Below are 16,211 nucleotides of genomic sequence, written 5' to 3' on the forward strand. Positions count from 1 at the left end.
CTATTGTCATTTTATTTAAACACATTGAATACCGTGTGTCTAAATTTGTGCATTTCAGAAACCTTGCATTGTGTCGGTGTGCACAAATTTGTGCTTTTCGTCATTTGAACTACATATAACAAAATCACACGTTAAACTGCATATTTACTGTAACATATTATTAAGTGCTTTAGCCAAAGGTATTACTAAATTAATTGAAAAAAATCGATACCTGAAATCCCAGAGGCTCAAAACTCAGGTAAAAAAAATTCGTTTCAAGGCAGTGTTAACAGATTTTTTCGATGAATATATTCCACATATTATATATCTGTAATAATTAAATCGGTTATTATAAAACTAAATTGCGTACCAAGAAAATTAAAATGTATTTAAATAATTTTTAACCCTTGACAGTCACACGGCACCCAATGTTAGCTTTGACACTGTTTTTTATTATTTACACAATGTAACGGACAAACAGATTACTTTCAACTACTAACAAATACAGTAAAAAAACGCTCCCTCACATCCAATAGAGATAACACTCGTAAAATCTTGTTATATTATCATTTATACATATTATATATTTTAACACTAATGAAATTTAATATCTTTATTTTGTGATATTGAGATTCATTATTCAATGTTCATTCATCAAAATATGTCTCTGGTTTACAGCGATTAAAAACAGATTTGGTGAATTTTGTTAGTTGCTGTCGCTCTATTTCAAACGGTACCCTTTTTCCGAGCTTATATACTTTTCCTATCTTCCGTAAGTGACGAATTACAGTTCCATGTGATGAATTCGATCTATGCGCAATCTGATCTGCTGTTAACTCTGGCCCTGCGTCCAAAGGACTATTCAGAGCATCGTTATCAAATTTAACTGGACGAGGATCGTCATCCACACTGCGTTGCCCGTCTCTAAATCTTTGAAATCATTTCTTATACTCATAACATTGGCACTGTTAGCTATATTTATTTTTTCTGCCGCGCAAAATGCATTTTGACCACTAAAATACAATAAGTATAAAACGTGCCTTTTATACTGATTCCCGATATCCATTATCTAATGGATCTCGTTAGCGTATTATATTTATGATTGTGAAAACATATTATTTATGGCGCAATTTTCTATGAAATAAAAATATTATTACAAACACACGTATATGGCATAAATACGCATGAACGGACTGACCTACTTTACACTATACTTATAAATATATTATTAATAAATGTTATTAAATTGTAGCGCTTTGACCTCAAACAGAAGTAATCAAATCAAATATTTTAGCTGTCACTTTATTATTTGGCTTTAACGCTATCTAAATTGAGCAAGATAAAAACAATGTTTTTTTAAGAATTTATAAAAAATATACATTATATATTGTTTTTAGAAATCACAATTTACTCTATAGCGCATTTTTACCAGTTTAGTATGATACAATAAGGCTATCAGTAATTGATTCATATATAGGCATATATGCCTTTTGATATAAGTAGTGGCTACTTCCGCACTGCAGTAACACTAAAGAAAAAAATGTCTGATATTATTATGAGACGTACAATTTGTATATTTATAGATGGCACGATTTTATTGATTTTGAGGTGTATTTTTGACTTCTGAGAGGAATAATTGTTATTTGCGCTCTCCTATTGGTCAAAATTCGATTTAGATATGTTTTATTTTATTTTCATTTATTGTTAATCGTAATATTGTTAAAAAAATACTTTATATGCGCGCTAGATAACTATGCGCTTCCACTGCGATGATGACAGCACGATTTTATTGCATTCGACATGGATTCTAAACAGAGACGCTTCCTTGAATTTAGAAAGAAAAATGCATGTCAATTTAGTGGCAATTAGTCCATAAAGGCTGCGGGGTTGCAGCTCTCCCTATATAAAATAGAGGTTCCTGTGTTAAATATTTTTAATGTATATAACTTAGTAAATTATTTTTTCTAGTGTAATATCTTATATAGTACAAATTTTAGTTTATTATGAATATTTTGTTCAATCTTTAAACTTTTATTGCTGCAGTTCCTCCACTACAAACTTTTACCGCCACTGATATCATTTATTGAAATACTATGATTTTTAATGAAATATAAATTTAAAAAAAAACAATCACTGACTGGGCAACTTTCCTGAAAAAATCTGAAATGACGTTATGGGAGCTGAATTTAGATTTGTTATGGCCAAAACTGGTCGGCGATGAAGTAGCATTGTTGTGACGGTTTTCGCTCTCTCTACCGGCAAGCTTGTAAGGGTTCGGACGCGTGCCGTCGCGCGTCCGTCCCATTTTGTAATGTAAACACTGTAACCGTCAATAAATATATTACTGCAGCGGCTCAATCTGTGTCTAATTGCCACCCGCCATCATCACCGTTCCTAAAACGTCTTTGTTAAAATTTAAAATACTATATCTGGATACTGCCAACTCGTCACCACGAATGAACCACTACTGTTATACATATACATGTGTATATTTTATATTGATGCATTTTGCTAGCGTTATTTTTAATTTGCCCTTATGTTGAATATTCTAATAATATATGTTAAAATTATTATTAAAATCAGTTTTTTATAAAAATAAAAAGTGGAACTATGACTTACGAGTTTTTCGAGATACTAGAATTTTCTTACTGTATCTATTCGCCATTTTAATTGCCATTAATCCATTAAAATTTTCCCCACAAAAATGTATTACTTGCATTTTAATTGATTTCAATGGTGAAAATTTATTTGACATGTGAGTAATTTGAGTTACGAGCTCCGTCACAGAACAAATTAAACTCGTAAGTGAAGGCATCACCGTATATGGCTACAGAGAGCGATACGTAACTTTATTGTTAGCAGCCCAGAATAAATGTCTTGGCCTCTCCTCATAATAGATATATCAAATAATACTACAGTATAATATTTTTTACCATATGAGTAAAATATTAATCGTAACGCCCGGGTCAACTGCCGCTTGTACTTCTCTCCCCTTTCAGATAGTCGCTGCGTTGTTTTATTATTTTGTGTTAAATGCTTTAAGTGTTCAAAATATTTAAAACGCCCTTGACGAATGCACAGATACCAGACTCTCGCTACATAGTGAAAATCACTCGCTATCGAGTGTGGTTTTTGAATTCGTTCGATATTACCCCATTTGAAAATAAAATAAAAATTTAAAAATTGCAAATTAAATGGAAACGCGCCACGTTATGGCCAAATTGCATAAGCATGTCCCATTTGGGTATTATAAGTTGGAATTGAGCGGGAAATGCGATCTGTTCGGAAATCCGCAGGCGCCGCTGCACATTGTCGCGGCTGACGTTTGACGTGCGCGGGCAGAGAATCGCGTGCGGAGGTTAGTCGGAGCTCGGGGATTCCTCCGAAGACTGGAGACTCCTGCAAGGGGGCGCCGATTGTCTGCGCGCGCACGCCGACCATGCGGTGAGGATGGCGCTGGTGAAGGAGCCGGACGTGTTCGAGAGCTGGGAGGACATGGACGACGCGCTGGTAAATGGTAGTAGCGAGCGACAGCGGGCGCGAGAACGAGACTGAGCGAAGCTGTTTTTCCAGCTGGAGCGGCAGGCTGCGGAGTATCTGGCGAGCAGGAACGTCATGCCAGCTCGCGCCCCCTCGCCCGTCCTGGCTGCTCCGGCGCCCGCGAGCGCCCCCGCGTCGGGCCCCGCCGTCCGCATCCTCAAGAGACCCACCGGAGCCTCGGGGGCCGGCGCCATGGGCGACAACCGCCAGCGGCCCATGCGCACGCTTCTCCAGCGCCAGCAAGATTACGAGGCCGCACGTCTCCGCATCATGGGCGAGGCCAAGTGCCCCGACGACGCCCAGCAAATGTAACCGCTCACCTCTTACCTTTTTTCTGCCTGGATCCTTGCCAAAATTTTACATTCGTGTCAGGGTCTAACCTAGGATTCGATTTGTCGCGTATCATTTTTCATACCAAGCTCCAAAACATCACAAATATTCAACCTTTTGATTGAGGATGATACCTATAGATGTCTAAAGGTGTCATGAACCTTTGAGCCTTGTAATATGTTTATTATTGTATAATTTAATGTTGAAAAACACTTTAATTTATATAAATAACTTGTGGTAGCAAATTTCGAAATTCAGCCGCAGTGAAAGGGTTAATAATAGTTTTAACAGGTCAATGGTTGCTTAAAAATTTAATGTGTTTTTCTATCATTTTCACAACGAAAAAAGCAACATTTTTTTTTTTAAATATTTAAAGATTTTATGGCATTTTAGCAGGTCACCATCCCGCAGAAAAATATTATATTTTTACTACTTTTCTGTTATTGGGGATCAAATTTATTCTAAAATATATTTATTCACTTGTTTATGAATTTAATTTTTATGTAGATTCGTTGCAGAGTTATTCATGGGGTGTTCACTGTTCTGACTAACGCTCACTAGATCAGAAAAGTGAATATTCCGTTAATAAATTTGCAACGAATCGACTTAAAAAATAAATAAATATTTTCTTACAATAAATTTGCGACCCAATAACAGGAAAGTACCCTATTTTTTAACTAAAAACGTTTTTTTATTTAAAAGGAAATAGTCTAATTTATTTAGTCACCCAGTGAGAAATTTTACTAAATTTCCAATGTCACAACTCATTTAAACCACTTAGAGACAAAATACAGCATGATCCTAAAGAAATGAAATGCTTATTCAATAAATTTGAAATTGTGAATATAATATAATATAATCATAATTCTATCAATGCCATTTAACAATATGTAATATAATTAACATTTTGTATTTACGAGGTAATACAGTATTAATGATTTAAATGTGGCAAGATTTTTTCCCATTTACAAAATATTTACATTACAAGTCGCTGAAATGAAAAGGTTTTTACGTGAATAATTTTTATGTAATCGTATATTTTTTCATAACGTAATACATTTTTATTGTTGCATCGTATTAATTGCAAATCATGTGTCGAGTCTTAATATTAAATTATGTAACCCTTACTATCTTACGGATGTCTGTTGACGTCCACCATTTTATAAGAGTCTTCTTCTTGGGCTTTACAACCACTTAAAAGTCTTCCTCTGGTCATGGTACTGCGCTATAGTCTTCCAGTTTTTTATCTTTAATTTGTCCAAATCATCATTGAGGCAATCGTTCCATGTTTTTTTTGTGAACGTTAATGCTTGCAAATGATTATTATTCGGGATCCTAGTAAATTCTTGCATGCATGGAATTTCCGGCCAATATACGTCTTAATTTATACTACCATTTTATTTTGGAAGTTTATATTAGTTTTTAAGTACTGGAAGTCTTTTACTTCTTAATATTTATTTCTTTCCACCATTAAGTTACTTGCTGTTTCCACTACATGAGCTGATATTTTCGATGTATTTCATTTAATCCTTACCTAGTTGCTTTTCGACCAAGATATGTGGCATAATCAGATGTCGTCAGCCTATGTGCATGTTTGGGATGTATTATAATCTATTTGCTCCTATACTTTTAATTTTTTGATAACGGTTTCTAGCACAAGGTTAATCCTTTAAATCCTTAGCTCCTAAGTAATTTTCAACAAAGTTAGAATATTTGACTAAAAAATTAATTTCGAAATTTTTTTTCTTGATAACTAAGAATCTTTTATTTTTTTATAATCTCACACACCTTATGCAATTAAAAAAATATCAATTTAGAAATACGATATAAAAATATTTATTTCTTACAAAAATATTTATTGCATATAAAAGATTAAAACAATAAAAATAAATTTATTGCTAGAATTCAATCTTAGAACGGTACACGTCATAACAGTTTTCAAATCTAAACTCAATTCAAAATGATAATTGGTACACCTAACATAATTTACACCAGTACAGTTTTCTTTACAGGCCGTAATACAGGCCCGTAGGATAATGATGATATTGAGGCCGGCAAACTAGTCGTTTAGGTTTCAGACGAATATGCGCCATTTCTTCAAGCCGGTTTACCGGCTTATGAAGCTTAAAGAATTAAATATGAATGTTTCAAATGGTTAAATATTAAGGGCCGAGGTTGGACCCTTGAGGAACCCCCGAAGGGGAAAGTTAATGTAAGAAAAAAAACATAGTATTTTTGAACGTTATTTTGCACTTGACTAATATGTGGGGGAGTACCTATTTATGCCATAAGTTATTTAAATATTATTTCAATAAATTATACAAAAAAACCATTACAAGGCTCAAAGGTTCATAACACCTTTAGGTGCCAAATGCATACTGGCGATTTTCTTGATGACATCTGTAAGTGTCATCCGCGGACAAAGAGTTTATATCATTTCCATGTGACTTTTTCATTGTCTGTTTCATGACATGTCTGGTCTATGATGGATATGTTTGTATTTATGTATTGATACACCTATTAAAATCGTATTACCATATTTTTGAAAACTGCCGTGCAGAACTGCTGAGAATAATTTGTGGGCTGTATTACGTAGGGTAATCCACTTGTAGTTTTCACAATTATTTTTGTCACTTTTTGAGTATTTGTGCTGTGTTACAATCTTCTACACATTGCATACTTATTATTGTTTACTAATGTAGGTTCTTGTATTTGTTCTTCCTCAGTGTGCTATGCTTCTTCCTGATTTTGGCATAGGTTAACAAAATAACATACCAAGAGTGGATAATCCAAAATGTTACTCCCCCTTGTTCTGCAACGAATTATCAACGTTTAACAAGTTTTTCGATTCTATTATGGTAAAAATTCATCAACATAGTGATTTTGATATCATCTTTTATTTTATGGATATGAAAGTACCATTCCAAATTAAAAATATTGTTTTGCCTTTGCAGTGTACGGTCAGTCAGTATCACGGTGTAACATAACACTTCTGTTTATGAGCGAGACCCTCTTAATCATTCCAGCTTGGCTCGATAAATTTTAAGTGAAAGTTTGGCCCCGATATAAACGTTCGAAATACACACCTCGAATATCCCACAACGTGCATAATAAAATTTGACTCTGGCTGAATCCTCCTTTTTTGTGTTGGTACTGTTTCTTCTGAACTTTTTTGTTTTATTTCACATTGACATGTGTATTACCAGTGAAGTAATATTTTCACTAGTATAAATATAATTTCACTAAATCAGCCAGTTGAGATATTTCAAACAATTAATTTACGAGCCGCATCGCTCCAAGCAAATTTGCTTTGCACTGCAAGCGTCAGCGTCAAACGACAATTACAAATGAGTCAATATCTACAAGGCCACAAATCACAGCGAAATTTGCTATGAGCGTCGGATGGTACGACACACGTTTTCTATGTGCGGTAAAAATAAATGTACGAGAAAGTTCATGCATTCTGTTAAAAGCGAACGTTCCGCACGTCAGCATTTAAAATAAAATAGTTTGTTTTTATTCGATCCTGTCCAGCTTAAGATGAATACTGAAGCATTTATTACTGCAATGCAAAATCGTCCTACTTTATGGATGAGTTCACTTCTGCAATATAAATTTAAAAATATCATAAAAACAATGAAACTTATTTTTCCGGACTGTCCAGGTAAGTTTTATTTATTATTATTATTATCAAAATGAAGTAATCAAAAAATACATAATATAATAAAATAAAGTGTGTTCCAAAAAGAAAAAATGTGTCTGTAAACAAATCATCTCAACACAAGAATTGAAAACAAAAAATAGTAATACTTGTTGAAGGTCATTGATGTTATGTTGTTTACAATTTTTTTCTTGTTGGGATACACTTGACTGAAACTTATTATTAACATACGATGAAGTCAAAACTGATTAAATTACATTTTAAATTGATCCCGCATAGTAGCTCGGTATTGCGTTTTGGATCATTAAAGCGTATTAAAATTTGTAGTTCATTGAATTCACCGTGCATAAATCAGCATCTCTATCTCGTAATATGAAGTAAACATGCCTCTTTTATGAGTAATTTAGCCTGTGTCACGTTTGTTTCAATTGGTTTAAGGAATAGTCTCCATTTGTTAGTCAATATTCCATAGGCATTTTCTATAGTGACTCGCTTTCGATAATCGTTTATTAAATTAAAATTTCTATTCAACATTAAGAATCGTCGCATTAAGAAACTTTTAATGGATATGTTTCATCATCAACTAATACACATGGTAATGTTGTATTCGATTCCAGGAGAATACGGTGGAGGCATATTAAACCTACCAGTCGTAATTAACTTATTCAGTTTTGAAAAAATATATGTTTCCCCTGTCGCTTTGTCTTCCTTTGTCTCTGACCTCAATACTGATAATTTTATAATCTGGATCAGCTACGTCTTGAAGCACCGTGGAGAAAAAATGTTTATAATTGTAATATTAACTTCCACTTTTTGTGGGCTTTTTAATACGAAAATGTTTGCCGTCTATGGCTCCGATGCAGTCTTGAAATAAAATCGTTTTATATGTTAAATAATTGTTCTTCTGCTGGTTATGGCATATGAACATTCAATAGTGCTGTCCATATAGCTTTACAAGTTTGCTAAATACATTTTGAGATTGTACTTTTCCCTAACTTGAAGGAATGCCTTAACCCTTTATGTGGGAGGAGTGGATTTATCCGCTTCACATCACATGTCTCATAAGTGTGAGAAGCGAATATATCTCACAGTCAAGAAAAAACGCATGAATATTATAGAGCAGGTCTTTGTCTCAAATTTAACACATATTTGTTTTATGTTATGTTCCAATGGCTTTCTACCCTCATTTAATAATCATCTAAGGGAGTGACCCAATTTTTTTTAGTCAAAAATCTGTCATTCCAATGAAATCCACATGTGCAATATATGTTTGAATATATATAATATATTATATAGTTTGCATACGGTTTAATTTTGAAGTCGAAGAGTATTGGTGTGCCTCGAATTTCACTGTTTACAATTTTAGAATTTATAAAAAAAAAACAATTACCAGAAGAGCAAGAAAGATAAAGGACCCAACGAAAAGTCGAATATTGATAGGCTAGCATTTTCCGACGAAGTATGAGGACAAAAAATACTAACACAATTATCAAGTGTGCAGTATCATGCCCTCATCATGCAAGAAAAAGGGGAAAGGAATTTGCAGAAGGAGGCAGACTTTTAATTTTTAAAATAGATATTAATTTTTTTTTTTAATTTTGAAGGTAAATATAGATGCATAAAGGAATAACTATATACAAATAAAAAAATCGTAATTAAAACTTCAACTTCATTTTTTATTGGATAATTGACTCATTTCGTGACTTTTTATGAAATTTAATTCCGCACGTAAAGGGTTAAGAACTTGAATGGTAATTCAGTGGAAAGAAATTAAAATATAAAAAAAAATTGTTAGGTTAAAGCATTTAGGCTGTAGGTGTGAACATACATACATACACGCACCCATGTACGAGCACACGAAAACATAAACTTCCTTTTGGCTTTGTCGTTGTCAAGTGATAATAAATTAAATACATATATGTAGATATTTTAAAATAAAATAAAGTCTATTAGATTTTCAATTTTCAGATGTAAAGAAGAAATGGAAAAGTCTGAATGACACATAAAAAAGATATCAATTCCACGATCAGGTGGTGCTGCAATAACTGATGTCGAAGTTAAATGATAAAAAATATTTTAAATTATTGTCATTTATAAAAGACGATATGATACCCATGGATGGTAGCAGCAACCTGGTAGTCCAAGAAGATAGTTCGACTCAGGAGTTCGTCAATGACAGTGGAATCTTGGACTCGGACGCTATTACTTAGCAGTCAAATTCTGAAGAACAAAATTCTAATACCACATATTCGAATCCTGAACAAGAAAGTAACATCGTTCTATCATCTTTTCAAAATTCGACGTAAACAACGATCCTTCAGCGAGATGAAACTATTGAGAGCCAGAGCAATTAGCCGATGCCTTCATCAACACCGCCTACATCAACCAACAATTCCACACCAGCTAGAAAACGTCAAACTCCTTACGACAAGAACTGAATATTTAGAAATTGAGAAAAAAAATTACAAATGATGAAGTTTGAGTTGGAACTATCTAGAAATAGAAACCCACATTTGCAACAAGAGCAAATTTTTAATGAGTATACTACCTCAAATAAAGCAGTTACCACCTACACAAAAAATGTGCCTACGAAATAAAATATACAAACTTGTACTTAAAGAAATGGAAATGTTTGCCTATGGAGATCAATCTGGGTATGGAAATATCATTGGATCATTGGACACACAAATATTTTTTACTTTATTTTTGGGCTTTATAATAAAACAATTACTACAAAACTTGTATTAATTAAATATTTGATTTAGTAGTAGTTACTTACCTCAACGTTAAAAACAATTTTTTGTTGGTGAAATAATTCGTGGACTGAAATTCGTTTAAAATTTACGCTGCTAGTGAATTGATGCTTTAAGCGTGGCGATATTTTCGTGGCCCAGTTCAGATGATTTGGTACATGTATTTCCACATGATCAGAGATTCACAGAATTGCAACGTCTCATTGCTCGATAAAATACTGCATTGTTTAAAATTAATTAAAACAAACCCATATCTAACCTTATAAAAGTTCAAAAACTATAATTAGTTTTAGAATAATAAGGCTTGGGTTTGAACAGCAAATGAACGTTTCTAACTTAAATGGAGTTTCATGGACTAAAATTTCACTATCGCCTATCAATTATTTATTTTTTCGCTAATAGAAATATATTTACGGGTGAAAATGTATTCAAATATGATTTCGCTGAAACACCGGTGAATATATAACTTCACTAGTAATACACATCCACGGTAAAATATACAAAAATATTTTAGTCAACTTCTAAAATTTAAAACATTAATTTGATTATGTTTATTTGTAAATAACTCGATTCCCTAATATTTTAATGATGTATATTTTTCATACGATTTCAGTATTCCAAGTTTGCAAATCAAGACCGATACGAATCGCCTTCAAACCATCAAAAGCAAAGAGAAAAATGCGATGGATCACAGCTCGCTACCACCGCCGTCTGTGCTGACACCAGTTAACTCGATCATTATGCAGCATAGAGTATTTAATCTGCCGCCGCCGTCTAATGGCATGAGCTTACTCCGCACGCCCAAAGGCCCCGATAACACGAAAGGATTCCAACTGAGGAGATAGCGGATTGTGAAATTTGTTTTGTGTTTTTTTTACCTTTACCGAAACATGTTATAAGTTGCTCCAATTTGTGACATTTAAACTGTAATTTAATCGTAAGATATTTTAAAGTTTCGAAATTAGGATAATTTTTGTCGTATTCAAATTATTAAAAAAAAGACATTCGTTTAAATTGGTTTACAATATTATATATACTGTATATGCATATTTTTAATCTCATGTGTATATTGTAATTTTTATTATTTATTGTTTTATGATACAGCCTCGGAAAACTATTATCGCTATTAGTGAGGAATTTGACTATGTATATGAATGACTGAGCATGCAAACTGGGTGTAAAAATTACTCGTTACAAAGAGAACTGTATATAAACATGATTTTATTTACACTATTGCTCACTTATAGTGCATTTTTTATATTACCATAAATTAATTTGAGTTTTAGTCCAATATAAATCTATAATTTTTTCAGAGAATAAGCTAAAACATATCAGTGATACACGATACTGAAATTATTTACCTGAATACAATTTGAGAATTACCTGCTGCTTTAAATGAATATACTACTTTTTTTAAATAACGATTATCTGAATATTTTTTGTACTTATTAACACAAACATGTATTTTTATATAAATACTTCTAGCTTTCTGTATTATTATTTTTCTTTTAACATTTATAAAGAGAAATATTTTTAGAATATTTAAACAGCTCAAACGGTGATACATACTTGTTAAGGTTTTTCGATTTGTAATTAATTGGCTTCGATTGCTTTCGATGGAAAAAGCGAGGACTATCCTTTTATATAAATATTACAAATAAATGTGTAACGATTGTTTATCTATATATAAAAACATTTTAGATTGCATCGTTTAATTGTAACAAATTTTATTTATTTTAATTATATGACAATTGGTTAGTTTTATACAGAGGATTGTCTTTGTTAAGTTTATTTATAATATATATTATATATATATATATTTTTAACACGTTAACAGAGTTTGTTGAATTTGCAACAGTAGCAATTTTAAAAGACTCCATATATATATATATTTTAAAAATCCACTTTTTTTTATCAATGATGAGGTGTTTAAAACGACAGAGCGACAGGTTTGTGTCTATCGACTATTTTATAAACAACACCGTCCTTAGGTATGGATTGCCATGTATTTTTAAATTTGTGTTTTGTAAATAATTGACAGAGGATGGATCAAGAGCTTGCTAAATACATCTTAACATTATGAATTTATTGATAAGTGTAAGAGTATTTTTTCCTTGTTAATATGCAATGTTTTGCGCTGTGCGATTTACGTATTTGGTTAATCACGTTATGTTCGTTTTAATTGCGCACGTAATTTTAAATGTTATTTCAACGGTCTTGGCCAAATTCAACTTGACTGATGTCGACATCCAAAAAACGACAACATTGGACTTGGCCTAAGAATTTAATGGACGTTTTAACTGCTTGAAAAAATTTAACGCTAAATATTTAATGAAAAACGAAAATTATATAAATAGAGGAGAAAGAAAAACGATTCATTAAATAAGACTGTGATATTTTGTATAGTTAAATCTTGTTATACTCATGTACAGATAATTTTCTAAGTATATTATAAATGTAACACATACACGCATATATTTATATGCTGTCAGATTTTTGTATAAATTATATATTTATATAAAATACTGAAGCGTTCGTTATTATGTATGGAGTTTGTATGGATATGTGCATATTTGTGTATGTCATGTATGCTATGATATCGTAATTATATACTGATGAATTATATAAGTGTTTTTTTACTTATTTTTGTATTTAATTTTATTAACATTTAAGAGACGTGTAGTCGAATGATGACAAGAGGTCTAAACTGGGGACAAAATAGTACAATACATATTTTTTAAGTTTATATAAATTGATTAAAAATATACCAACAACTTCCTGTTCGCTATCTGTGCCTGCCCAAGAACATGACGTCATCGCTCTCACGGAAACATGGCTGATGGATTCTGTGCTGAACTCTTCGACGATCGATACACTGTGTTCAGAAGAGATTGATGCAGCAGAGGCTGAGGTGTGTTTTTGGCTATCCGCACAGACTCAGTACGTGATGCGCGCAGGCTAAATCATCTCGATGCTGATAGAAAATATCTCTAGATCCTCGTCGAGACGAAACGAGCTTCAGTCGTTATATGCGTGTTGTATTTTCTGCCGAATCAATTAAAATACGTCACTGCTGCTTTTTTCGTAAGATTCAGGCGGAGTCTGAATATGTTTTGCGGAAAAAGTGTATCATCTTGAACGATTTTAATTTATCTACGAATATTGGCATAAGCTTAATAAGTAATATTTTTAATTTAAATCAAATAAATTGTGGCAATAATAATTTTGGCGACAAATTAGATCTAATTTATACAAATGTAAATAATTTATACAAATGTGATTAAGAGCGAATTCACATTGGTGCCGGAAGATAATTATCACCCGGCGCTAGGGATTCCAATCCCGGGCCAAAATATTGATCCCGGGATTTCGGTATTGCAATTAGTCGATCCCGGGACCAGTCCCGGGATAATTTTAATGTTATTTTATCGATAAAAATAATTTAAAATGAATAATACAATATATTTTTACATCTGTTTTTTATAACGTACAATGTATAAAGTACGTATAATTTTAGTTTTGGGCTTAAAATAGACAATAATATAATAAAAATAAAAAAGGGAAGGTCTTATATATTTATTTGAGAAGATAAAAAATGAACTTTTGACAATGTATGTACATATGTATAATACATTCATAGACCCAATTAATGGAAAACATTATTTTGAATAAAACTCACGAAGTAACATCAAAGCATCAAGCGTTTCATCATTTAGCCTTGATCTGATTTTGGTTCCTAAGCAGCCTGCTGCTGAAAAAGCACGTTCAGACTCACAGCCTCAAAGATTCACAGATGACACGTGCAAGTTTGTACACGAAATATAATGAATTTGGCAATAATAATTCGACTGCTTGATAAATCAATCAATCCGGAAAAAAAAAATAATCCCAGGACTCATCGGATATTGAAAATCGTTCGGGATCCTGGGATCCCGGGATTGGAATCCCTACCCGGCGCTAATGATAAAGTTAAATGTAAATAAAAATAGCATAATTACGAATGAGGTGAAATGCGTGAGATCAGAATGTATTCGAAAGGTCGTTTGGAAATCGTGTAGATTTTTATTTATTGAATAATTGAGTGCGTTGATGATTAATCTTCCCTAATGGTCTTCTATGAGGTGCTCTACTGTGCATTCAATCGGCTCTTTACTCGAAAGCGCTCTCGAGTGCTTGACGTGTCGTATCCTAAATGCTTTTCTCTTGAGATCATTTCATTGCTAAAAAGAAAGCACGCCTTCCATAAGTTATGGAAGAGATCGGGACATCCGTCTGCTCTTGATGAATTTTGTTCATGATGAACTTCGACGATAAAACATTGTTCCACTGTTACTAACCTTCTGTCTTTCACCAAAACGGTAACAAAATCTCTCGATGTAAGAATTCAATTAGACATTGTATATACAGATTTTGAGAAGGCCTTCGACAAGGTTTGTCATGGGTTATTATTAAAAAATTTGTCATACCTCGGTTGCTTGGATGATTTAACTCGGTTATTCTTGAGTTAGTTGAGCGATCATAGACAGTTTGTAGCCTATGCCAGCCGATTGTCAAAAGAATATTTCACCCCTTCGAGGGTTCTTCAAGGGTCCAACCTGGGCCCTCTGCTCTTTATGTTATTTATTAATGACATAAATACGGCAGTTACAAATTCAAGTTTTCTTCTGTACGCAGATGATTTAAAATTGTATAAATGTATTCGGTCTGTTGCAAACTCCTCTCTACAGAGTGATTTAGACTCTACTGAGATAGGATTCCGTTAACCGTCTGCCCAAAAAAAAAAAAAGTGCCATACTGTGTCATTTTCTCGATCCCGTTCGCCATCAGTTTATTCCTACGATCTCGGTGGTAACATTTTGACTCTTTCACTAAAGATCTCGGAATCACTTTTGAGAGCAAGTGGAGGTTCTCTCTACACATACACAATGTCTGTGATAAATCTTCCAAGATCCTCAGCTTTGTTATGAGGAACACCTTTCACTTTGATGATCTGTCAGTTATTTGCGTTCTCTTTGACACCTTAGTTCGTAGCATTCTTGATTTATAATTTAGAATCCCCGAATAACCAAATATTCTCTTTTGGTGGGAAAAATTCAAAAAAGATTTTTAAGATACCTGTACAAAACGACATTTGGTTATTATCCGTTCTTATATCCCAGCGCCTTTCTCTTAGGTGCGTTGGAATACAATTCGCTGAGTTCTTGCAGAAAGTTGTATGTCGCTAAGCATTTCTTCAAACTACTGAAGAGTGCTATCGACAATCCAGACATTCTCGAGGAATTCCAGTTTTCCAGTTCCAGAACGTTTTCGAGTAACGATCGCATCCTCTTTTGATGCTGTTGGGGCTAGGATGTCCGCACTTTCCGACTCGCTTATGGCTGTGGCCATCCGGCTCCTTAATATGCTGGCATTACACATTGACCTGTTCAATGTTAGCTACGAGGAGCTGGTCCAATTCGTATAATTTAATTTTGATTATTATTTTAAGCAACATTCCTTGACTTTTTATCTGTTGCCGAAAGATAGATTTCACCACAAAAAACAAGTTTAAATTATCTGTGGCTAAAATCGACTAAAAGCTAATAAAACATATTTTTAACCTTTTATACAGGACTACACAAAATATTTATTTAATAAAATTAGTAATTAAAAAGATACGACAAAAAAACTTTGGGTACCAACACTTCGCCCAGGGTGGGTCAAGGTTGAAACTAGAATGCACATTTTTTAAATTTATTGTTGCAACAATATTTTAAGTGTTGTTAAGTCGTTCTTTATTAAAATATATCAACATTTTTCATGTAAAATAACGGAAATGCTCTTGAGTGTTATATTGTACATTAGTCAAACCGTAAACATATTTATTAATCAGAAGCAAATATTTCCACAATCACCTTGATTTCTATATAAAACAGGTTCCGCTATGCAAATTATATATTTATCTCTGT

General features: G+C 32.9%; 1 protein-coding gene and 1 long non-coding RNA gene across 2 annotated transcripts; both read left to right on the forward strand.

Annotated features, from left to right (window-relative positions):
- Positions 1-3,288: 3,288 nt before the first annotated feature.
- On the forward strand, positions 3,289-11,988 carry LOC148235768 (uncharacterized). The gene is made up of 3 exons (XM_088184565.1): positions 3,289-3,489; positions 3,553-3,827; positions 10,877-11,988. The coding sequence occupies exons 1-3, from the start codon at positions 3,430-3,432 to the stop codon at positions 11,106-11,108; spliced, it is 567 nt and encodes a 188-aa protein (XP_088040691.1). The 5' UTR covers positions 3,289-3,429; the 3' UTR covers positions 11,109-11,988.
- On the forward strand, positions 6,576-9,949 carry LOC148235769 (uncharacterized). Its single transcript, XR_015809355.1, has 2 exons — positions 6,576-6,707; positions 6,804-9,949. It is a non-coding gene; the product is annotated as an uncharacterized LOC148235769 (long non-coding RNA).
- Positions 11,989-16,211: the final 4,223 nt, after the last annotated feature.

This window comes from Plectrocnemia conspersa, unplaced genomic scaffold, assembly GCF_051122295.1.
Source record: "Plectrocnemia conspersa isolate PC_06_02 unplaced genomic scaffold, ASM5112229v1 ptg000004l, whole genome shotgun sequence".
NCBI lineage: Eukaryota > Metazoa > Arthropoda > Insecta > Trichoptera > Polycentropodidae > Plectrocnemia > Plectrocnemia conspersa.